This window comes from Dermochelys coriacea, chromosome 3 (assembly GCF_009764565.3).
Source record: "Dermochelys coriacea isolate rDerCor1 chromosome 3, rDerCor1.pri.v4, whole genome shotgun sequence".
Taxonomy (NCBI): domain Eukaryota; kingdom Metazoa; phylum Chordata; order Testudines; family Dermochelyidae; genus Dermochelys; species Dermochelys coriacea.
In genome coordinates this window covers 57,169,654-57,193,291 of record NC_050070.1, presented here as the reverse complement: position 1 = coordinate 57,193,291, position 23,638 = coordinate 57,169,654, and the positions used below count along the sequence as shown (strand labels likewise).

Here is a 23,638-nt window from a genome sequence, read left to right as displayed (position 1 = left end):
CAGGCAATGAACACTTTGGGTGCCAGTCACTGACCAGGATTGCTTCCCAGCAAGAAAGACAGCATTTAAACCCCAGAGATCCAGGCATGCTCCTGTCAGTACCGTTCCACCAGGTGAAGGAGGTGAAAAATGTAATCTTACTGGTAACTACTACTAATTTTTTTTTAAGAAAATAAACAGTGGAGAGGAGGGTAGCTATAGCTAACTAATTCTACTGTATAACTATACTAACCCAAATCTAAAAGGTAAATGTGAAGAAACTAAGGCAGTGCTGCTGTGGGCTCTGTCTCAGGGCAAGGGCAGTTGAGAAGGAACCGAGGGCGCTTTGGCCACACAGCGCTAGCTGCCAGCGGTGATGTGAGAGGAAGGGAGGGCACCTGCAGCCCAAACAGGCACTGCTATTAAAACTCTGATTTCAGATGCAGGGATGCACTTGAAGTGAAGCACCCACAGGGACATTGCTTGAAGAACTAGACAGTCCATCACATGTTGAGATTTGTTTGGAATATAGGAGAGCAATAAGAAGTATGAATATTAAGATGACCAGTAGTGGAATATAGAATTTTTCATCTCTATCATAAAATTTGAATGAGGCCTGTTTTCTGACAGATACTGACTGGTAATTGTGGTAGACACTTGTTTATTAGGGATTGCATTGAGATCACCAGCTCATTTCACAACAGGCCATCATTGAGGCTCAGTGGTTTGATTGTAATTCCTAACAAGTGTGTATGTCACTAAACTACAATCATAATTAGTACTTGCAGGGACTCCCTGCTGGCAATTTTAGCAGAGGTATTAAAGTTAAAAAAGGGGGGGCAGGAAATGAAGTACCCTTTCACTTCTAGAGGCAATGCCTGCAGAATTGTGGAGAAGTTTGCACTAACTATAGCTAGCACACGACTTGTGGCTAGAGAACTTTCGTGGCCACGACTAGCACTTTTCAAGAGTTTTATGTGCAGTTAAAAGAAGAAAGGAAAAACAAATAGCATTTTCATTAGTGAAAACAACAACTGATGTGATGAGGATTACCACTATGGCCATTTAAATAATAGGTCATGGTGTCACAGCAGCTATATTTATAGTAGAAAAAGCTCATCTTCAGGCCATTAACTTTACCCTAAAAAACGGCAGTTTAGCCTGACATTTTTTATACATTTTTTCAGCCCAAAGGAGATTTCCTGACATGTGTCTTTAAAATTTCAGTCACACAATACTGCATGAATGGAAGTTTTGGTACTCACATTTTCTATTTGTTCAGTCTGTTGCAGCTTCACATTGGTGCTGGAGCCTGAGAACTGATTATAAACCTTAAGCTTTAGGTGGGCTTGTGCATACACCCAATTCACGTCTTCTACTTTGCAAATAAGAACTGGGAAAACTTTTCCACACTTTTAGGGTCTATTGTAGGCTTTGTATGAACAATGAAAGAAAACAGAAGTAAGGAAACAGAGGTTAACAATGGATAAAGAGTGAATTCACAAGTGGTTTTTATAAATAATATGTAGCTGGTAGCTAAAGAAATAGTAATAAGAGTAATGTGTGATAAGCTTGCAGCTGCGGCTTTGCTTACTAGCGCACTTTGTAGCTCATGGATATTTTATAATCTATACAAGGATTGTTTCACAAAATTAGTAAGCCAATCATAAAGCACTTAACACAATATAGACTGTAACGTGCACGTGTTAGTCTGTATGTATAAAATCTGATTTATAATTATATATTTTTGAGTTGTGGTGCACCCTATCTAATGCTCCCTCTGATTTTTATATCTATGTACAGAATGAATTTTGTTACGTGCACCAATCTGGAGGTGATGTGTGGCGGGGGTGGGGCCAAGGATTGAAGAGTGGGGTCAGGGGTGAGGACTCTCGCTGGGAGTGCAGGCTCTGGAGTGGGCCAGGATGAGGGGTTTGGGATGTGGGAGGGGGCTCAGAGCTCAGGCATGAGGGCTCCAGCTGGGGATGCAGACTCTGGGGTGGGGGCCAGGGAGGAGGGGTTTGGGGTGCGGGAGGGGGCTCAGACAGAGGGTTGGGGTGTGGGGATGAGGGGTTGAGGGGTGCAGGCTCCAGAGTGGGGCCAGGGATGAGAAGTTTGGGGTGCAGGATGCCCTGGGGATGGGGCCAGAGGACTCCCCCCACCAGCAGCAGCTCTGGGGAGAGGCACTTCTTCCTGCCAGCAGGAGCTCCAGGGCCAGGTGAGAGGCCCACGACATCCCAGCATGCCCCAACTTGCTCCTTTCCCCACCAGACCCCTGTGGCTGCGCACCTACACAGCTCTTTATAGCCTGCTGCATGGCTGTGCGGTCACACAGCTTAGAGCAGTGGTTCTCAACTGTGGTCCACCACTTGTTCAGGGAAAGCCCCTGTTGTGCCGGGCCGGTTTGTTTACCTGCTGTGTCCACAGGTTCAGCACGGCTCCCACTGGCTGCAGTTCGCTGTGCCTGGCCAATGGGGGCTGCAGGAAGGGCAGCCAGTACATCCCTCGGCCCACGCCGCTTCCTGCAGCCCCCATTGGCCTGGAGTGGTGAACCGCGGCCAGTGGGAGCTGCAATTGGACAAACCTGTGGACACGGCAGGTAAACAAGCCGACCCAGCACGCCAGAGGCTTTCCCTAAACAAGCAGTGGACCACAGTTGAGAACCACTGGCTTAGAGGGAACTTAGACCCTAACCCACCCACCCATGGGTGTAGCTTTATGAAATGCCAACAACAAAACCTCAGTGACGAGTCCAGATTGAAACAAAGTTTTTGGAGCTGAACGAAGTGTTCTCCCAGAACTGAATGAGGTGTTCTGAATAAGCCAAGTGGAAAAGTTCTCAGAGGGAATCCCAACACCTATATCATAATTCATAGCTTGACAAATATATAAGAGACCTAAACCTAACAGCGGGAAGCGGATATACCTGATGGTATAGGTAAACAAGCTGACCCAGCACGCCAGAGGCTTTCCCTAAACAAGCAGTGGACCACAGTTGAGAACCACTGGCTTAGAGGGAACTTAGACCCTAACCCACCCACCCATGGGCTAATCACCTCAGGTGTAGAAGATGGTACCAGAAGTAACAGGGTAGTAGTAGCAGTAGTAGCACTGCCCTGATGGGAAACCCAACATGTTCCTCTCCTTCCTGATGTCACCCTAGATCTCACAACTACCTCATCTTCCACCAGTACATTATTACTTGTCAAACCTGGAACTCTCTCCTCTTAGCCATTGGGATGTAGAACAATACGACTCCTTTCCTTCTTTATTTCAGTTGTACACTTTGTCCTTTTTTATCTGTTTCTCCTTCTCCCAGTCTCCCTTTTCTCCACTCAGTGACTTTTTTAGTTTCCCGTCCCTCCTCCACACAGGATTATGCTGCTGCCCACAGAAAAAACAGCAGCATGACACTGACCTGATTCTTGTAAAGTTTGCTCTGCTACTCCTCTAAAGGAAGCAGTGAAACATTTAAGAATTGCATCAGTTTCACTGTACTTCTGCTGGAGCTATCCTAGCTTTCCCATTGGGAAAGGATATTGGTTATCATTAAAAAGTCAGTCACCACATAGTAGTAAATGAGATATCAGTTATTTCCTAATCTACACAAAGGGATTATTTTGTATGCTCACATCTTGCTTTAGATGCTGCAGGACATTCATTAAAACAAAAGCTTATCACTAGAATTGCCAAATGCTCATGTATTTTTTTAAAAAATACAAAATTGAAAATTCAGGACAAATATAGAGACAGTAACAGGAAAAATATCCCTGTCCTTGTTAATTTAAAATTGCATATATTAAAAAAGTATGCAGTTTATTTTACACTTGTAGAAGAAATTAGAACTTATTTTTTAAAACTTTTCAATTACTTTATACACTACCTGCTACCTTCCAAAACATATTGAAAATGAGAATCTAGTTAGAAATTAAAATGGAGCAGTTTAGCCACAGAACGTGGGCATGCATCACTGGACTAAAAATCTCTCTTCCTAGGTTTATAAATAAAGTGTTCAAGCACTTCATACTAGTACCAACATTTCTGGGCCCCTGTCAGAAATACACCCAAGGGCTTTGATACCACTTTTGAGGAGAGATGGAAATGGGGTGGGGAATAAAATAAATAAATGAAGTAAAATTTAAATGTCAGTGTTTAATCTGCCACTTGGTACCCTCATTTGCTCTGTTATCTACCTTCCTCTCTCACGCGACCTTTACTTGTCAACTTGACCAAGTTTCTCCCTTTTCTGCTGTCCTCCAACCTATCCAATTTCCCCCTCCATTATACACTAGCAACTCTGCTTTTACCACTGATCTGCTATTTCTGGGTTCTGAGCCTTGTCTAGCAAAAATAGTAGCACTGTTAAAGAGTTTAAAAGAGTCATACTGAGGTCTAATGAAACAGATAGACAAGATATAGGGAGGAAGAACTGTCTTGTAGTTAAAGAACTAACTTATGATTAAAAATAGTCAGGGTTTAATACCTGTGTCTGCCACAAAATTCCTGTGAGACAATTTTTTGGGGTCTTAATCCTCAACTGTTAAAATGAAGCTAATGTTATAGAACTGATAGCGTTCAAAAAATCAAGAGACGAGCCCACAAAAAAAGTTTGGATTGGTTTAAAATTGTAAAACTTCATAAAATAATCTGGGATTCTTTTTATTTGCCTTTTGGCTTTTGAACCCTTGGCGTATTCTCTGGATGCTTTTCCAAGCTTTCCTCTGCAACCCTGAGGAGAAATTCTAACTCCACCGTGAGCTATGTGGGGCAGCCCTTCCCTGCACAGCTCGTTACCCAACTGCTAGTCAGAAGCAGCTTGGAAGGAGGAGGAGGAGGGTGCTATTAGCACTCCCTAAACTACTGCAGCTGCTGCTCAGAGTAACTGGGAGTGGTGGCAGGGGAGCGGTTGAACACGCTGAGTAGTTCAATTACTTTTGTACTCTAATCAATCTGTGGTTCTGGATCCCATCACCTACCTAGCAGTGGCCTGCAGAGAGAAAAGGGAAAGCAGTATGGGCAACCCCAAGCATTCAAAAATCATGACTCAGCTCCCAAAATATCATGAGATTGGCTTAATTATCATGAAATTAAAATAAAAATCATTTTTGTTTCATACCAGACTTCTGTTTTTTTCACCTTTAAGGAGAACCTGCCTATCCCCAATGTGTGAGACCATCTCAAAATTCAATCTCTGACGCACAAAAATGCAGGCTTCCCTATTTGCTTCTCATAGGAGATTCCACTTATGGTCTCCCAACTCCTGGGGTGCAGCAAGGTGCCATTTGACTCCTCTCTAACCCCCTTCATCCCTGGATAGACAGCTGCCCCACTTACATTCTTTTTCCATGTTCTCCTACCATTTCCAGTCCCTCTACTACAACCTATCCCTTATATTCACTTGCCTCTCGTATTTTTTTCTTCTCCCCTCACAGTCTCCTACCCATCACATTCACCACTCTGCCACCCACGTTTCCCTATACTCCATATTTCCCTCCACTACTCCCCAAAGTCTGCCTCCTGCATCCAACAATAACCTGCGCTTCTTCATAATTTCCTAACCCATTTCCTAACACATCCCTCCTCCCTGCTGCCACCACAGGCCCATTTCCTGCAACTCCATACTATCCCATCCCTTGCCCTCACTTGGTGACTTAAGGAGCCACAATCTTTCCTCAGAACCACCTGGCTTTAACCCCATTGGAAAGAATAGAAGGTGGCAACCATCATTACTAAGGGAACCCTTACTCTCATCTCCAAAGGCTAAAGGAAAATAATGGTTACCTTGCTGAAGGCAACCAATGGCTTCAGTCTTTTTTTTTTTTTAAATAATGAGAGATTGGAAGCCATTCTGGATAAGGGTAAAATTTCACAAGACTGAATCAAAAATTATGAACCTCAGTATCATTACACTCACGATAAAGTCATAAAAGCTGGCAACACTGCAAGTTTAATAATGTCTCAGCTTTGCTGTTGCCCAGTTCTGTGGCCATTCACCATCAAGATACTTCTTCTGGAGTGGCTGCCTCCTGGTACCCCAAGAACTGCTATAGCATCTCCAATGAGTCATGAGAAACAAGAGGGTTTCCCAAAGGAAGATGGGATGGGATTGTGGGAGGCCAGGGGGAGGGAGAGAAAAAGAAAAACAAAAGGCCAGCATTTTTTAACTTGGGAGAAACTAAATCTATACTCAGGCACTTCGCTAATGGTCCAAATTTCAGACATGCTGAGCACCTTCAGCTTCAAATGAGGTCAAATTTATAAATGAAAATAAAATTTTATGTATTTTTAATTTATTTTATAAATTTTATTTATTCCTATGAATAAAATCATTTGTTTTCCATTGCTGCTATATAGTGTGGTGAGTCATTTAGAAAGGACTACTTAAGGATACTGTGCACAGGTCCGTGAGCAGTTAGGATGCCAATCAGAAACCACTGTTTCGTCTTTTTCACCGCACTATTTCTGCGCATCTCACTCCCATGTATTTCAAAAGTACTTCTCCAATTCCTTAAACTGTAAACGACCAAAGTTAAAATTAAACCAATCAAAAACTGAGTCCAATGACAAGACTGCACAGAGACCCTAATTTGCATCTTAATCATAATTTAGTAGTATGTGTACTCTGTTTTTTGAGTCTTTGATTGATTTTCACATAATTAGTCCCATTAGTAACAGAGTTTATGAGAGGAGGCAGCATTGGAAGACTCACTGCAAATGCCTATTAGCTTATACTTTTACTGAAAGTTCAGTTTTTAAACAGAAATAAAATACTAACAAAAGTACAGAATGTCTTTTTTCAGCCAACTCCATCTTTCTGGGATTTCATTTTATAGGAACTCACAGTGATTATAACTAGAATGGGGTAAAAGAGGAAGAATAATTGCTTGTTCCTGAAATGTGAAAAACCAGGCTATAGGCTAAATATAATATGCCTGTGTCTAATGACCGATAAGCTGGACAATTGTAAGGTATATAAAATTGAGATCTGTAATGGGGTTTACAAACCCCATACTGAGCACAGGAAGAAAGGAAAGGAGAATCTTCCCTGCTTACAGACAAGCAGGCTGATCACACCCTTGCACAGCTAGCAGAACTGCCAATCGTGGAGACATGCACCCACAGCTGTGACCAATAAAGAAAACAAGCCTATAAAAAAGGGGGAACAGAAAGGCCTGGGTTAGTGGAGGGGTAACAGCCCCATGCCAAGCTGCCTATGAGAAACAAACGGAGACTATAAGAGTTTAAGGGCTGATAAACTCCTTCACTTAAATGGAGTTTTTAAGTTTGTTAGTCTCTAAGGTGCCACAAGTACTCCTTTTCTTTTTGCGAATACAGACTAACACGGCTGCTACTCTGAAAACTGGAGTAGTGTGTCCAATTCTGGGCATCACATTTCATGAAAGATGTGAACAAATTAGAGAAAATCCCAAGAAGAAAAACAAAAATTATTAAAGGCTTAGAAAACATGACCTATGAGGGAAGATTTTAAAAATTAGGTTTGTCTAGTCTGGAGAAGAGAAGACAGAGGGGACATGACAACAGTTTTCAAGTACATACAAGGTTGTTACGTGGAAGAGGGAGAAAAATTGTTCTCCTTAACTTTTGAGGCTAGGACAAGAAGCATTGGGCTTAAATTGCAGCAAGGGTGGGTTAGATTGGACATTAGGAAAAACTTCCTGTCAGGGTAATACTGCAATAAATTGGCTGGGGAGGTTGTGGAATCTCTGTCATTGGAGATTTTTAAGAGCAGGTTAGACAAACACCTGTCAGGGATGGTCTAGATAAAATTTAGTTCTGCCATGAGTTCAGGGGACTGGACTAGATGACCTCTCGAGGACCCTTCTAGTCCTAATATTTAACCACAGAACTGACATTGTGGCAATTCCAGCTTTCCCTTACTCACAATTTGTCTCAACTCTATCCTGGAGGGGACAGATGGAAAGGGATAGTTTGGTTTTCTTGTTCATTTAGTCCTTGGCCTCTGACAAGGTGGGTCAACAAGGGTGGCAGATGCAAAAGTGCCATATGTTTATTGATTGCTTGTTTGGTTTATTCATAAAATGGCAAATGTACATGGTCCTATCTACAATATTTATCACTTGGTATTTTAACCTAATCATTTAATTAAAAACAAGAGATTGCTCAAATAAATTTACCTATCCAGCCCCAATATCCTTTAAGCAAAAGCCTATATGAGATGAGAATTTGCACCATGCCCTAAAGACCACTAAGCTTTGGCTATGTAAGGAGAGTTCTGCTGGGCAAGTTCCAGAATCAAGGACTCTTCACTGAGACAGGCTGGTCACAAGTCCCCTGTTATCTATATTTGGAAATTAAATACCTTATGTGTCTTTGTTGATCTCAATTCTTGTGGCAGTACATGGGAAGGAAGACCATATCAGATAACTAGGATGCAGGCTATGGGACTTTCAGACTGAAGTCGACATCTTGAATAGCAAGCACAAGCTGACAAAGAAAAGGCATAATGTATGTTTTGTGGCCACATTTTGCTCCAGCTGAAGCTTCTGAGTTGTCTTCAAGTATAACCCCACATGGGGGATGCTGCAGTAATCTATCTGAAGATGACAGAAATCATGGATCACTTGGACAAGACTGAGTTGAGAGAAATGTTGCCAAAACCTAGCCAGATGCAGAAGGAAAAAGGTGTTCTTAATCAACAAAGTTACTTGAAATTCCAGAAGCAGTTTATCCAAAAAGCACCCCCAAATCACAAACCACTTGAATAAAAGTTGGACAAAATCCCACAATAATGAGTGTCATTGTCTTTAATATTCTCCTCAAGATCCTTCCTTGACCCGATTAGCATTATTATCTCTATCTAACCCAGATCAGACTGTTTACACTCATCCAGTTCCCAATCAACACTAAATCCTGGGAAATCAAACTCAACACCTGGGATTGATAAAAGACAGCTGTGTTATCTACATGTGATTCACACTCTGCCCAAAACCTCTCTCTTTCAGTAGTCTCATATATGGACAGAACAGGAAGAGTGTGGTTGTATGATGTGCTTGTGTCCACAGGAACTGGACTGAAATTACTGCTATATTTCACATAGCCCATGGAAAACTCTTCACATAGTAACAAGTTTGGAGCATTAATGATGACGGCAGGAAACGATCAGGAGGTAGAGGTGGTCAGATCTGTAGTTCATTACTCTTTCCCTAAGCCACCAGTCCATTTACATTCGTGTTGATTCTTATTTTAATTAAGTTTTCTAATAATTTTTGAAGTGTTTATAAATCTTTTGAAATGCATGATGCTCTGCTTTTAACTTACTTGCGTACATACAAAATTAGCAAAATAAGTTGTAAAGAGATTATATATCAAGGTTTGGTTTTTTTGTAAATTTAAAGCTGCAATCAATATTGAATCATAAAAACACAAGATATAAAAACCACAGTATGTTACCAAAGACCTACATTCTAAAAATAGATTTTACATTAAAAAAAATCAATATTTAATTTTGTCTTGAAACACAGGAAAAATATATAGTGCCTTTAGTTCCAAAGGGATTTTCAAATTTTTACAGATCCAATTTAAAAAAAAAAAAAAGTGTGCATCTTTGAAATCTCCCCATTTGGAATGGAATGCAGTACTTGCTTAACACCACAATGAAATGCTAGCATATAGATTCACAGAGGAAGTAAAAAAAAAAATAGCATATGCAATTAAAACTTCAGAAAGAGATTGGCACACAGAACGTATTTAATTAAACTGGATTTAATCAGAGAATAGCTCTGCTCTTGCAAAATGATATGAGATCTTTAATAAGTGCAAGTGACTAGGCCTTGGTTTCATTTCTTACAAAGCTGGGACAGAGGTTTGCCAACTTTGAGTGCAGAAAACTGAACACCCTTGGCCCCCCTGTGCCCCACCCCTTCTACGAGGGTCCACCCCTGCTCATTCCATTCCTCTTCCCTCCGTCATTTGCTCTCCCCCACCCTCGCTCACTTGCTCATTTTCATCATGCTAGGCAGGGAGCTTGGGGTGCAGGAGGGGGTTGAGGCCTCCAGCTGGGGATGCGGGCTCTGGAGAGGGGCCAGGGATGAGGGGTTTGGGGTACAAGAGGGGCCTCAGGGCTGGGGCAAGGGGGCTGAGGGCTCCAGCTGGGGGTGTGGGCTCTGTGGTGTGGCTGGGGGATGAGGGGTTTGGAGTGCATTAGTGGGCTCCATGCTGGGGGGCAAAGGGGTTTGGAGTGTGGGAGGGGGATCTGTGCTGGGACAGAGAGTTGGGGGGCAGGAGAGGGTAAGGATTCCAGCTGGGGGTGCGGGCAGGGGCTCTGGGCTGAGGCAGGTGGTTAGGTTCAGGGAGGGAGGAGGGCTCCGACTTTGGGTGTGGGCTCTGAGGTGGGCCAGAGATGAGGAGTTTGGCATGCAGGAGGAGGCTCAGGGCTGGGACAGAGGTGTTCGGGCTTCAGGAGGGAACTCTGGGCTGGGGCCAAGGTGTTCCAGAGCCCACATCCGCTCCCGCACTCCGAAGGGAGTTTAGGTGCGGGAGGGGGCTCAGGGCTGGGGCAAGGGGTTGGGGTATGGGAGGGGGTTTCGGGCTCCTGGGCGGGGCTTGTCTTCGGCAGCTCCCGTAAGTGGCCAGCATGTCCCTGTGACTTCTTGGTGCAGAGGCGGCCAGAGGGCTCCGCATGTTGACTTCACCTGCAGGCACTGCCTCCACAGCTCCCTTGGCTGAGGCTCCTAGCCAATGGGAGCTGCAGAGTCAGTGCTCAGGTGGGGGCAGTGTGCGGGGCCTCCCTTGCCATCCCTGTGCTTAGGGGCTTCCGGGAACCGTGTGGAGCCAGGGCAGGCAGGGAGCCTGCCTTAGTCCTACTGCACCACTGAGCGGACTTCTAAAGGCCCAGTCAGCAGTGCTGACCAGAGCTGCCAGGGTCCCTTTTCAACCGGGCATTCCGGTCAAAAACCGGATGCCTGGCAACCCCACATTGGTTCAGAGGGAAGCAAGTTTCCTACTGCAACATTCAGAATTTACTGTGGAAGTCTCCCATCTAAACAGTGATTAGACTCAAACACATTTAAGCCCGGATCCTGTAAATAGATGTGCACCCAGTCACACCTGAGCCTGGACAGAGATCTACTGAGATCAGACAGTGTGGCCAAATCTGTTTGCAGGATCAAGAGACATTAACTTGTAAGATTTGGCAAAATTTGAGTCTGAAGTGATATGGCTGTGGACTATATTGCCTGGCTATACTGGAAGGAGGACAGGAGACACTGGATGTGGTTTAATCAGGCTGAAAACTTTATTATTAAACTGTCTGGGAGAACCGGGCAGATAAGAGTGTACAGTGCATGCAACTCCATGATCATTTCAGTATCTACCTTGGGGCCTTCTGTCAGCCTCACCTCCTTTTCCATCTTGGTCCCCAGCCAACCTGCCGCTGGAACCTTACTACCCTCCCTTCAAATAAGTGTTAAGTTGGGCTGTAAAGAAGGGGGGTTGGCTCTCTGCTGTGCCAGTAATAGGAGCACCCACTCCCCATCCCTTTTCCACTCCATTAATAAACACCTCCTTTAAATCCTTTACTAAATAATTTATCTGATCACTGTATCCCTTCCCTATGGAGCATCTGCACTGGACATCCGCCCCACACTTACGAAATGAGTTGCAACATTATAGCCTCACTCCCATTCTGTGCTGGACCCAAATGCAGATGGCTTCCACCCAAACCCGCTGTGGGGAAGGTGAAAAAACTCCTACTCTGCCTTGGCCAATTTGGTGGTGAAGGAAAAATTCCTTCCCAGCCCCACAAGAATTTAGAGGCTAGCACAGTGCCCCCAGCGGATCCTGACCAAACCTGGGTGGTAGCTGTTCAACTTGGGCCAGGTGAAAGAGGGCTTCTCCTGTCTGGCTTGCACCTATATACTCTCCCCTCTCTTCTGGTCACCTGGCAGGGGGAGGGATGAGTCAGAGTCCCCATGTTTACCTGTTCCGCATCTGCAGCAACCTACGTGCCTCTGTGCCCTTAAAGAGGTATGCCCCTTCCCCCAGCAAGCCAATTTCCCCCCATCCCCACTTAAAGTGCAGTGCAGTCATTACTGATGACCTCCAGCTGCTGATCAACTTTGAACAGTACACTGTTCACTTTGAACAGTACACAGTACATATTTTAAGTTACACTAAAGCAATAGAATATTAAAATTAAAGCCTATGTAATGACTTGCACATATTTCCATATGGAATGTTCACACAAAAACCCTTTCCAATTCTTAAATGCATACATATTGTACTTATCCTTTATGAGTGAGATTCTATACTGTGCTTCTAAGAGGTGCCCAGGGGATGGGAATACTAAAGTGGCTTTAAGCTACTTTACTCCCTCTTTACCCGAAGCTGCTCTAGGGGCTGAAAAGGACCGCAGCATAATTTAGACAGCCCTGGGATGTGTCTAAGTTACTGCAATCTCTAGGTTTGCCCTAGGGGCCACAGTGCCACCCACAATATCCACAGCACGGTATGCTGCAGCCCTGCTCCTGACATGCCCCTCCCAGTTCTAGCATACCTCCTACTTCAGGGAGTGTGAAGGGATCCTCAAAGCACAGCCTTACTCCTCTCTACTGTAGTGCCTGTGATAGTGGGAATCCTCACCTGGAGGGACCAGCGGATTTTACGGTCTGCTTATACCACTCAGGCCCTTTTACCCAGCATAGCAGGGGTGAGGATTTCCCCTCATTATTTTAGCCAGTTAATTGTCTGTACTAATATGATAAGCAGAGAGTTTGTCCTTTGTACACTCACATATCATCAAGCATTTAAACCTATCCCATCAATTGCAGAAATAGGCACAGCAGCATGTAAGAGTCCCACATGGATACAAAATTTGCATCTACATCCAATCCATGATCCACAAATACGGTTCACGGATATCCACAGATTTGCAGGGCTCTCCTTTAGTACCTAGGAACTTGCTTCATGTAATGAAAAAAAAAAAAGCAACATTTTGTTAAAGTGGCAAAAAAAAGTGCAAAAAAAAGCAAAGTGGGGAGGTGCGCTAAACAAATTACTTTCACTTATCTGTTTTTTATAATAAAAGTGCTCATTTAATATTTGGTGTTTCTAATCAGTAGCTGATGACACTCTGTATTGCCCAAACAGTGCATAAGAGTCACGACCAATAAATGAAATGAAAAAACAGAAAAAAGCTTTTTACTTCCCCATAAAAAAAAATTTCTACTGACGAGAGGGGTAGGGAAAGAGAGACAGAGAGAAAGAGATCCTTTGTTATGTTTACTTTCAGAATTTGTAATGCACTCCTATACTACGGTGATGAGCATGGTACAAAAGGCTAGACAGATGAAGGACTGACTGAGCAGTTTGTGATACCAGAAAGAGACAGGCCAGGGAGTTTTTATAAATACTGAAAATGGGAAAATCGTTCAGGGACAAAGTCAATAGAGTTACACTGGGATGGCTCAGAGTTTTTACAAGTCCTGTCCTCTATAAACTGCCTTGTGCACTGTCAGAACACCCATCAACTAGCTGCCTGCCTTGTCATTCTACATCTATTTAAAAAAAAAAAAAAGCGCACAATGGATATGTTTTTCCAACAATAAAAAACTTAAAGTTTGCCAGTGTCAACATTTCAATAAATGAACAATAGCACCAAAGAAAATACTTAGCTACAATAACTAATGTATTGATTATTGGAATGCTACAATTCAAGCTTTCTGGCCATATTATGCCCCCAACTACATCTGTGTAACCTCACTTCAGAACACAAATGTCAAAATGTGAAATGATTCTAAAGAGAATGTTGCAAATATGTAAACTTGTAAATAGCTTTATTTTGTAAATACCTTCATATGAAAATGTGAATTAAAAACCTAGAAAACAAAATAACGAATATAAATCATAAAATTACTCTGACGGTTGTTCTATCACGTTAGTATGCAACATACAGAAAGCTTGTTAGAAAAAAAAAAAAACCGCTATCAGTGTTAACCTCTACATTCCTAGCTGACTGAATATTTACAATGACTGTAGCTCTGTATTTTTCCCCCTAAATGCTTTACATATGATATACATAACACCAGTGGTTCTCAACCAGATGTACACATACCCCTGGAGTTACGCAGATGTCTTCCAGGGGATACATCAACTCATCTAGCTATTTGCCTAGTTTTACAACAGGCTACATAAAAAGCACTAGCAACGTCAGTACCAACTAAAATTTCATACAGACAATGACTTGTTTATACTGCTCTATATACACTATACACTGAAATATAAGTACAATATTTATATTTTGATTTATTTATTTTATCACTATATGGTAAGGATGAGAAAGGAAGCAATTTTTCAGAAAGTGTGTACTGTGACACTTTTGTATGTTTAGGTCTGATTTTGTAAGCAAGTAGTTTTTAAGTGAGGTGAAACTTGTGGGTACGCAAGACAAATCAGACTCCTGAAAGGGGTACAATAGTCTGGAAAGGTTGAGAGCCACTGTTTTATACCACCAAAAGGAGCAGTACCTACCATGTCATGGATAGAAATGTGACAGAATATGTTCAAAAATCTGTAAACCCCAGTTGCATAAAACACACATACGTTTGAAACGAATGAACTGGCTCATTATCACATTTCAAATATTCTAATTATTAAAGGGTTTATCCTGCAAAATATTTCTCATGCTAGTATTTCTTACCAAAGTCTATAGCCCATATTTTAACTCCTTAAGCTATTAACATGGCTGGATTTTGTTTCCTTTTGTGAGAAATGTAATGACAAATTGCACATAATGAAGTTTGTAAAAATAACTCTAGATTTAAGGCATTTAAAATGCATGATTGACTTGTCATACAAAAGCACTTATTCTACCCAGAAATTGGTGTTCATCATCCAAGCACTAAATACAGACAAAATTATTCTTAAATTCTGAAGAATCACTGCCCTAATGGCTCCAATCTGCCTTCAGAACCACACAGTAGATCTCCAAAATCTGAAACAGTTCAGGTATTAGATGGACTGTCAACAGCTTTAACACTAGCCTATTGATGTGCTCAGTTCACCCATGCACCAGTGTGGGGGGATAGGTCCAGCCCCACTAGTAGGGTTGCAATGTAGGGGTGTGCTCCAGGGGTGGCACCATGCCATATGCCATGGTTCTTTTCTGGTCTAAGTGCCCCCCAAATTTAACCATTTATGCATTTATTATGATGGCATCTGAAACAAACATACCTGGGCTCAATACAGAGGTGAGAGTCATGCAATCCTCTCAATCTGCAGCAGAGCTAACACTGATTACACTGAATTGTTCAAAAAGAGTGAGTGAGAGTATATGGTCCTGCAATTGCAAATGACAAGATACAGCTGATATGATGGGGAATAATTCAGGCAGTGAGCTAATATGGATGTTCGGCATCCAATAGAGCGCTATCTGGAAAGAGTTGTTCTGCAGGCCCTTACCCCTTCATGTCTTCAAAGTGGTGAGCGTACAAATGGCTTTGTAGGTCATGACTGAAAATCACAACGAGCGTTGCTCATCTCTGTAGTGCTAGAAAATATATTTGGATCATGGCTTTCCTGTTCAAAACTCTCTCTCTGTGGACATCAGACTCTCAAATGCAATCACATTTTGAGGGTGATATTTAAATTATATATACAGAGAATTAAAACATCGTCCCAGATCAACAAATATCAGTATAAACATGAATGCACTTCAGATAATGCAATCCGTTCTCTATAATCTGTTCTGACTAGTGAAGAAATGGCTAAGAACCCAATTCAATGCCTACATTCCACAACTAGGCATGCTCTAGGGAAAAATATTCCCCAAATATACACTGGATAACGTAAGGATTAAACATTGGCCCCAACTGGCAGAAGCACAGATCTGAAAAGCTATCCATGCATCCCCAGATCTTGCATTTGGCTCTCATTGAAGAATCTGGTGTAAATTCCCTAGTCCCGATCATGTGCAAACTTCGGCCAGTAATTTGAGGTTATGCACAAGTATGTCCAAAAAAAAGAGCAGAATCAAGCCTTTTTGATCTTTGTATCTAATTGGATGGGATCTTATGAAATGTTTTCCACAGTACAGCCATTGCAGACTAAAGTTACCCTGCAGATACAAATGTTTTAGAGTCATTTTTCAAAAAAAATAGCATAGGTCAGATTTTCAAAAGCATTCAGGGTTGGCTGAAATCTGCTCCCATTAAACTTAATGGTAAAATGCCAGCTGAACGCTTTAGAAAATCCTCCGCATTTTCTCAGTTCCCCAAATTGTACTATATTCTTTATAGTAAATAGACCAATGCCCTGAAGAACGTTGAGCCTAATCTTACGATTATTTATACTAATGAAAATCCAGAGCAGTTCTTTTGCTTCTATGAAGTTACTCTGGTCTGACCAGTGTACAGGAATGCAAAATTTGGCCCTTACAAAATAATTTTAGATGCGAACCAGTGAATAGTGATAGACAGTACAGAAGGGATGAGGTATGGAGGAATGAAGTCTAGAGCAATATAATCATGTGGTTACTCAGTTCAGATATTTACTTATATAAGTGATTCAAACTGAAAACAAATATCGGGCCAAATTCTTTCATGGTGCAAATACGCAAAATTGCATTGTAGTCAATTGATCTGTGACCATTTCCACTAGCAGATAATTTGGTCTATTGTTCTCACAATATAAGGTACACTCCTATTCAAAAAAATTTAACAACCTTTCTTTTACTTAAGTATTAAATGAAAGTGCTAAAAAACGCTCTGCAATATGTTAACTAACTAGTCACCTGATGGAGGTAGCAATACAGTAGGTTTGAACATTTTATTCCAGTGTCAAAGGAAACAAAAAAGAAAGTCTAGGTACATCTTAAAAAATAAAAGGGCATGATAAGATTCGGAATGAAAAACTTAACTATTTTTTAAACTCTTGGAACAGTGGCATTTTCCAGATTGCCAACCAATGGAACATTAGGAGGAAAGCATATTAAAAAGATAGTCTCTTCTGTAGAATGTTTATCAAAATCTGGATTTGTAACAGCCCTTTTCTCTGGGGAGTTTTATATAAGGACCCTACACTTCTCCTCCCTCTTTTCTCCATCCCTCCTGCCAGCCATCAACAACACCTATTAACTTATAGATTCATAGATTTTTTAAGGCCAGAAAGGATTATTGTGATCATCTAGTCAGACTTCCTGAATAATATATCTACAGTGGGAGTTATTTTTATCCTGTGTAAAAGCATGTGTAAAGGGGGTGGGGGGGTACAGCAATATAGCTTTCAAAATTTCAGATCTCCAATACAGATTGGAGCCAGCAGTGGAATCTGGATCCAATTTTGCATTCTAGACTTTACAAAATTTCAGTGTGTTTAGCTCTGAGTCCCATTTCTCATAAAGCTTGCATGTGTACTACATACAATAAAACTATATTTAAAATATTATTTAGGTTGCAAAGTCAAGCACTTAAAAATTAGGAAATGCCAGATTTACGTTTGCCTTTGCAACCTTAATTCTGCCCCCTTGTGCATCCATCTTCCATCCTGAGATATTGGGCAGTAAACCTGTCACTGGTCTAGGAATGAATATTGTCCATTTGGCATCTCAGACCAGCATTACTTTGAGAGGAAGTTCCACATTTGGGATGTGGGTGCCGTGGAAGGAAACATTTTCTTATCAGATTGTTTTAAAAAGAAAACTGATAGGTTTTTGAATCTGCTCAGACATTTGGAATGTTAAAACCAATTCTGCTGGAGACAAATTAACAGGCAGAAGGCAGGTAACATAGTCTAAGATTCACAATGTATAATATATCTGTGGAATATTACATGGACGGCACCATCATATATGTATATCACATACACCCTTTCTGCAAAATTAGGGCAGGAGATGCTTGTTCAGATTGTTATCCTATCTATAAGGAAGAGCATGTATAATTCTTGCCCGATGAAGAAAAAAAAAAGTGTAGTGCTGGCCATATAGAAAAAAGGACAATGATTCTAGAAGATATAATGGTTCTGTGCAACATATAAAATCAAAACTAGATGGAAACTACTGACTCTGACCTAATTCCCATAATGATATAACTTTATAGCAGGGGTGGCCAACCTGTGGTTCCATGTATAGGGACTGCGTCTGGGGCTGAAGATACAGGTGCCAACTTTCCAATGTGCCGGGGGGGGGGTGCTCACTGCTCAACCCCTCGCTCTGCCACAGTCCCTGCCCCCTTCCACCCCTTCCCAACCTCTCCCCTGAGCCTGCCATGCCCTCGCTCCTCCCCCTCACCCCCAGAGCCTCCTGTATGCCACAAAACAGCTGATTGGAAGGAGCTGGGGGGTGGAGCTGATGGGTGGGGGCTGCTGACGTAAAACTGTGGCTCTTTGGCAACGTACATAGGTAAATTCTGGCTCCTTCTCAGGCTCAGGTTGGCCACCCCCGCTATTTATCGAAGTTTATAAGCTTTCCCCTTCATTCCATAACCATGGGCTGAATTTCCAGCCATCACATTTTTCTTAGCCTGATGCAGAGCCTTTCCTATTCTTCAGATGCCTTTGAATAAGAATTGTTATGTGGACTAAATTACAAGAAATTCTTTTTGGAATCACAAACTCTTTGAATACATGTCTAAAGCAATGTAGAAAGATCCAATTTTCAAGCAGAATCCACAAAGGGCAATTTTTGACCTGTGCTATAAAACTAACTTTGAACGGTGCCCCAAGTCTTTTAGCAAATGCTTTGAAGATTCCAGCACCCTTGTGGAAAACATTTTAAACAATGTTCCAGGCTTCACCAATGCTAATATGAAAGAAGCAAAGAAATCCCTTACCCCACATTAACAATTATCGTACTGACAAATTAGCGCCACTCCTGACAAAAGTTTTCTCTTGCAGTGGACATGGGACTTATAATGCTATTTCCCACAGAATAAAGGCTAAATATTTGTATGGAAGTAGCAATGGGCGGAGGGGCAAAGGACAGAGAATGAAGGAAGTAGAGATGTAGTGCATAGCATTTGGCCAGCAGTTCCTTTCAATTCTCTAATGATGTACAGAGACCAAAAGTGACCCTGAATGCTTTATCCTCACATTGGCTAGTATAGTGCAGTTTCACAATCCTGCTCTTCTTCCAACCCTAATAAAGTCTTGATCACACCCCAAGTATTACAACCACAGCAGCAGCGAACCGAACTCTTCATCTCAAACTCAGCTCTCAGTGCCACACCCCCATCCCTAGTCCTGGTCCCAGGCAATAAGCATCATTAGCTAGTGGGCCTCAGTGTACATTTCTGCAGTTACAAGCAGCAGCCACTGCAGAAATGCAAATCCCAACACTGATCTGAAAGGACAGAGACGACAGCACAATCAGACACTACCCTCAGCTTCAAATCACTTGCAATACATGGCACAGAAGTTAAGAGACTGCAGGGATTCAATATGTCTGTCCATTATAGATTATACTGATGGCTACAGGGAAAAGTATAAAAACTGGAACCCACACCTTAAAACTGGTTATTTCTGATGCAGCCAAAAGAAACCACCACACACAGTATGTCACACCTTTTGTCCAAGCCACCAGCCCTACCCTCCAAACACACACAAGAAAATAGGATACAGTGAGGCAAGGACACACCTTACAGGATACAAAGGATCTGGATCATATTAAGAGCTTTGCATGTAGTCCGTTACCTATTCTGCCATTTCCATCCAAAAGGGAATAGGCCTGGAGGGTGGTTACAGGAAGAGAAAATTTAATTCTCCTCCTCAGGCCACGGTCTCAATCTGTTTAGTCTCATCACTCACAGGAGGCAATTTAGTAACATTACATTTGAAGCCCGCTGCTAATGGAGAAGGATAGAAAGTGAGGTCACATAGGTGTTGTTTTGCAAGGAAGAACGGGGGAAAGAGACAAAATGTTCAAGAGAGAGACTAGTTTCCAAATATGGCATCCATCAGTGCCCTGAGCCCCCAACATCTTTCCCTATGTAATCAACAGTGTAATAAATCTACCAATTGTCTCTCTAGCCCACCAACACAAGTATACACCTTGCCCTCTGGAAGGAACAGGGTGGCGAATTATAAACACACTGTGCGTTCCCACATCAAAACGCCCCTCCACAGCAAGATGCCTCCCATCCTTGCCCACAGTTCAGCAACCACCAGGCAGATAGGAAGATAGCAAAAGGAAGATAGCCCAGCTGGACAAAGCCTGCGGGGGGTTGGAAGTAGCAGAGGAAGAGGCAGGTTGCTGCCTAATCCCCAAGTGGCAGGATTGGGTTTACACTGAGCCAGGTGGGGGCAGCCTGGTGGTTTTTTTGAAGGCTCTGTCCTCGGGAAGCCCCACCCATTACCCCTCCCGTAACGGGCGGGGTTTTAAGGCCCCCAGAGGAATCCCTTCCCAAAATGTGGTGGGCTTTCCAATGGCAAGGTCTCCCCGCTTGTAACACACACCCCAGCGGAGGGAGGGTCCCCTCTTCTTCCCCTGCGTGGGGGGGGGGGAAGAGAGCGAGCCTCCCCCCCCCCCTCCCGCCTCCCCTGGGTGTGGGTCTCCTCAGGTAGGCGTCTCCCGCAGGGCAGGGAGGCGGTTCCCAAGGGTGGGGGAGAGAAGGAAGTTCAGGGAGGCGGGTGGCGGGGTCAGCGTGGCCGAGCCCGTCGCCGCAGCCCAGCCGCGCCGCTGCCTCGTCCGCCCTCACCGCCGGGACCGACCCGGCCCAGATTGAATGAATGAATGACGGGCGGGCGGCTGCTTACTTGAGCATGGCCTCTTCCTTCTCTTCCTCTTCTTTCTGCCGGTCCATCACGGCCATAATGATGTTCCGCTCCTCCTCTGTCAGGTGGCTCAGGTCGGGCAGCTCCTGCATCGGGGGAGGCACCGTGGGTGGGCGAGGGCCGCGGGGCCCCACCGAAGACGACATTTTTATTTCTGCCTTTTCCCCTTACACCTTCTACCTCGGCAAGGCAACGCCAATCACGCCTCCTCCCTTCACAGTGCCGTCCGCGGCTCCTCGGCAGCAGCCCGCAGCTCTCCGGCGGCGGCGGAGGCGGAGACCCAGCCTTTCATGGTTGCTTGCATCCAGCCCAGCCCGGCGGCTGCTGCCGCCGCCTTTGTTTGCCCGGCTCTAGGAAGGCTGGGGGCTGCCCTCCTGCCTCTTGCAGCCCATCCTCCCGGGGTGGGAGGGGGCTCGGGATTACAGCTAGTAGGCTGGCTGCACAGGGCTGGAGGAGAAGGGCGGATGCTGCTGCTAGCTTTGAGGAGGGAGGGAGGGGGGGGGGGGGAGTTGGGTGTCGGTTAGGCGGAGTCCAAGCCACTCCGCTCCTGGAAGATGCTCCTGCTGTCTCACACCGAGCACCACCAGCTGTGGAGTCCCTGGACCGGAGCCACCCACACCCCTGGCGTCCCCTGACTTGGCCTGGGGCCACACGTTTGCCAGAGTCGCTCCTGGGGTGACATTTTCCCCTCCGATTTCCTCAGCTCTCTCTTCCTCGATTAAGGGCCATGCACCTTGCCAGTCTCCTCAGCTGGTGCCCTTGCCTACCTGCACTTTATCCCTCTGCCTAAGCTTTCTCACTGCAAACCAGTGCCACAGGCTTTCACCTGGCTCCCCCATTACAGGTCAGCACCATGGCCTGGAGCTCCCCAGCTTTGGGCTGGTGCCAGGCCCTCTCCATCACTTTGTTGGACACACTCTCCAGTCTCCCCTGACCACAGACTTGCCCAGCACGCATGCTGACCAGACTCCAATGACTTAGGCTAAGGCTGCAGGTACTCCATCTGGATCCCTGCTTTGACCCAGTCCTGTATTTACTATGCCAGTCTTTTCTTGGCTTCTCAGCTTTCAACAGAACTCATAGATAATTTCCTCAGGCCGCTACATTGCAGCCTGGTACTACATGAACTCCAACCTTTCTTCCCCTGCACTCAATGTAGGTTTTATGCTCTCACTGGGCTCCCCACCTTGAGCCAGAGCAGAGCATTCTCAACACTTCCCCCATTCCCCCTTACTTCAGCCTAGCCCCACACATTCTTCTTATTCTCTCCCAATTGGGCATTCCAAAACCAACCTTGAAATATGTGATAGTTCAAACTCTTCATAAACAAACCAAATCGTTTCTTGACATGAAGGGCCTCCCTACAACTGTCCAAATTCTAAAAGGGTCATGAAGGGCAACTGCTTCTCCTCCCTGAGATATTACTGCAGGGATCAGTTCTGTCACATCAGTGTAAAAGCAAAAAGGGAGATGTTGATTAGGGAACCAAATCTATACAGATGCACGCAACTCAGTGTCCTTCTCATCTAGCACACAGCCTTGCTGTCTCCCAGAAATCCCAATACATGAAAGAAGTTGGAACGTGAATGAAGGACAGAGCACTCTGGACAGCTGGTAAAATCATAACTTCCCCCTTAGTTGAAGGCATAGGCCCACCAATGAGCCAGGTCCTGCTAGATTCATTATCACTCCTGGTCATCCAAATAGTAACAGTCACCAAAAAAACTTTCTTCCATATTTGACTAGCAAGGACACATCATCCTTTCTTCTCAAAGGCTGACCCTCAGTAATCCATTCATTCATCACCTCCAGACTGGAGTACAGCAACAAACTCTACGTGGGATTGACTACAAAGGCCAGAAGGAAGCTGCTGCTGTTCCACCATGCAGAAACTCACCATCTGGCCAGGCCAGGCCAAAGAGAGAGTATAACAGTCCTCTGCAATCTCTAAGCCTTCAATAAGCGTGGCCCAAGAATAGCTTCTCACTCTGTGCCATGCTGCTTAAGCTATTCTTGAGGAAACCAGTAACTCTGACAGACACCAAAGTTAGACTGTAAGAAACCAGACACAGGAACTTGTCAGTAGACAGTCCAGAGCTATGGAACGCTCATATACCATAGTGATGAGCGCAAGCAGGAATAAATTTAAAAATAGATGTCCAGTGGGCAAATGAATGGGGAGGGCAGTAGTGGTAGGACTAAATGTAGAGAAGATCGGGGGGTGGGGGGAGGAGCGTGCAGAGGAAAAGGAATGTGCCCAGGGCATCTTTATGCTCTAGCAATCCTTGGTGGGGGTTATGGCCCCTTAGAGCTATAAGCAGCTGGGTATCACGTATAGAGTAGCCTATACATCAGGAACCAGCCACCTCCAGAAGCAGGCAGCAACATAGGTGAGCTAAACTAAACACAACTTTGCCAACCCTGCTGCTAGATTGAAGCACAGAATTGGCCTCACTTTCTTCACTCACACGTAAAAGGAATTCATCAGGTCCCTCCTGCTGAAGTGACTGCCCACAAGTATAGAAATAGAATGGCACAAGTAGGCCTGTCAATACCTCTGAATAACACATCAGATGCAATCATAACCCACCTTATCTTACCAGACTTGTTTGTGTATACAGGAGAACAAACAGAGACTGGCAAGCTGAGAGGACTTATGATTGAATTTTGTGTATTGTTCAAACAAATACATCAGTAACATCAATTCTTATGTATCATCATATACCATAAAAAATTGGTATTTAAATTTAAATAAAAATTGAGTCAGACGTTGATTTATTATTAAAAACATATTCAACTTATTCTGTCTTCCTTTCTTTTGATTTTCTCTTTCTTTTTTGTGTTCATTCATTCTTTTTTCTCTTTGAAATCTAATGTAGCTCTCCAGCGTATCAAAGATTTACAACCTATCCTGAAA

At 43.7% G+C, this 23,638-nt stretch overlaps 1 protein-coding gene across 45 annotated transcripts in view; it reads right to left on the bottom strand.

Annotated features, from left to right (window-relative positions):
• The window catches only part of RIMS1 (regulating synaptic membrane exocytosis 1), a 490,129-nt gene extending 468,932 nt beyond the window's left edge, over positions 1 to 21,197 (bottom strand). For 12 of the 45 annotated variants that reach the window (XM_043510457.1, XM_043510458.1, XM_043510461.1 and 9 more), the window contains exon 1: positions 20,704 to 21,196. In XM_043510457.1, the coding sequence (XP_043366392.1) occupies positions 20,704 to 20,867 (164 nt within the window). In that variant the 5' untranslated portion in view covers positions 20,868 to 21,196. Of the gene's footprint in view, positions 1 to 20,703 lie in introns of all 45 variants that reach the window. The other 33 variants (XM_043510471.1, XM_043510465.1, XM_043510475.1 and 30 more) reach the window with 4 other exon arrangements.
• Between the last annotated feature and the right edge of the window lie 2,441 nt (positions 21,198 to 23,638).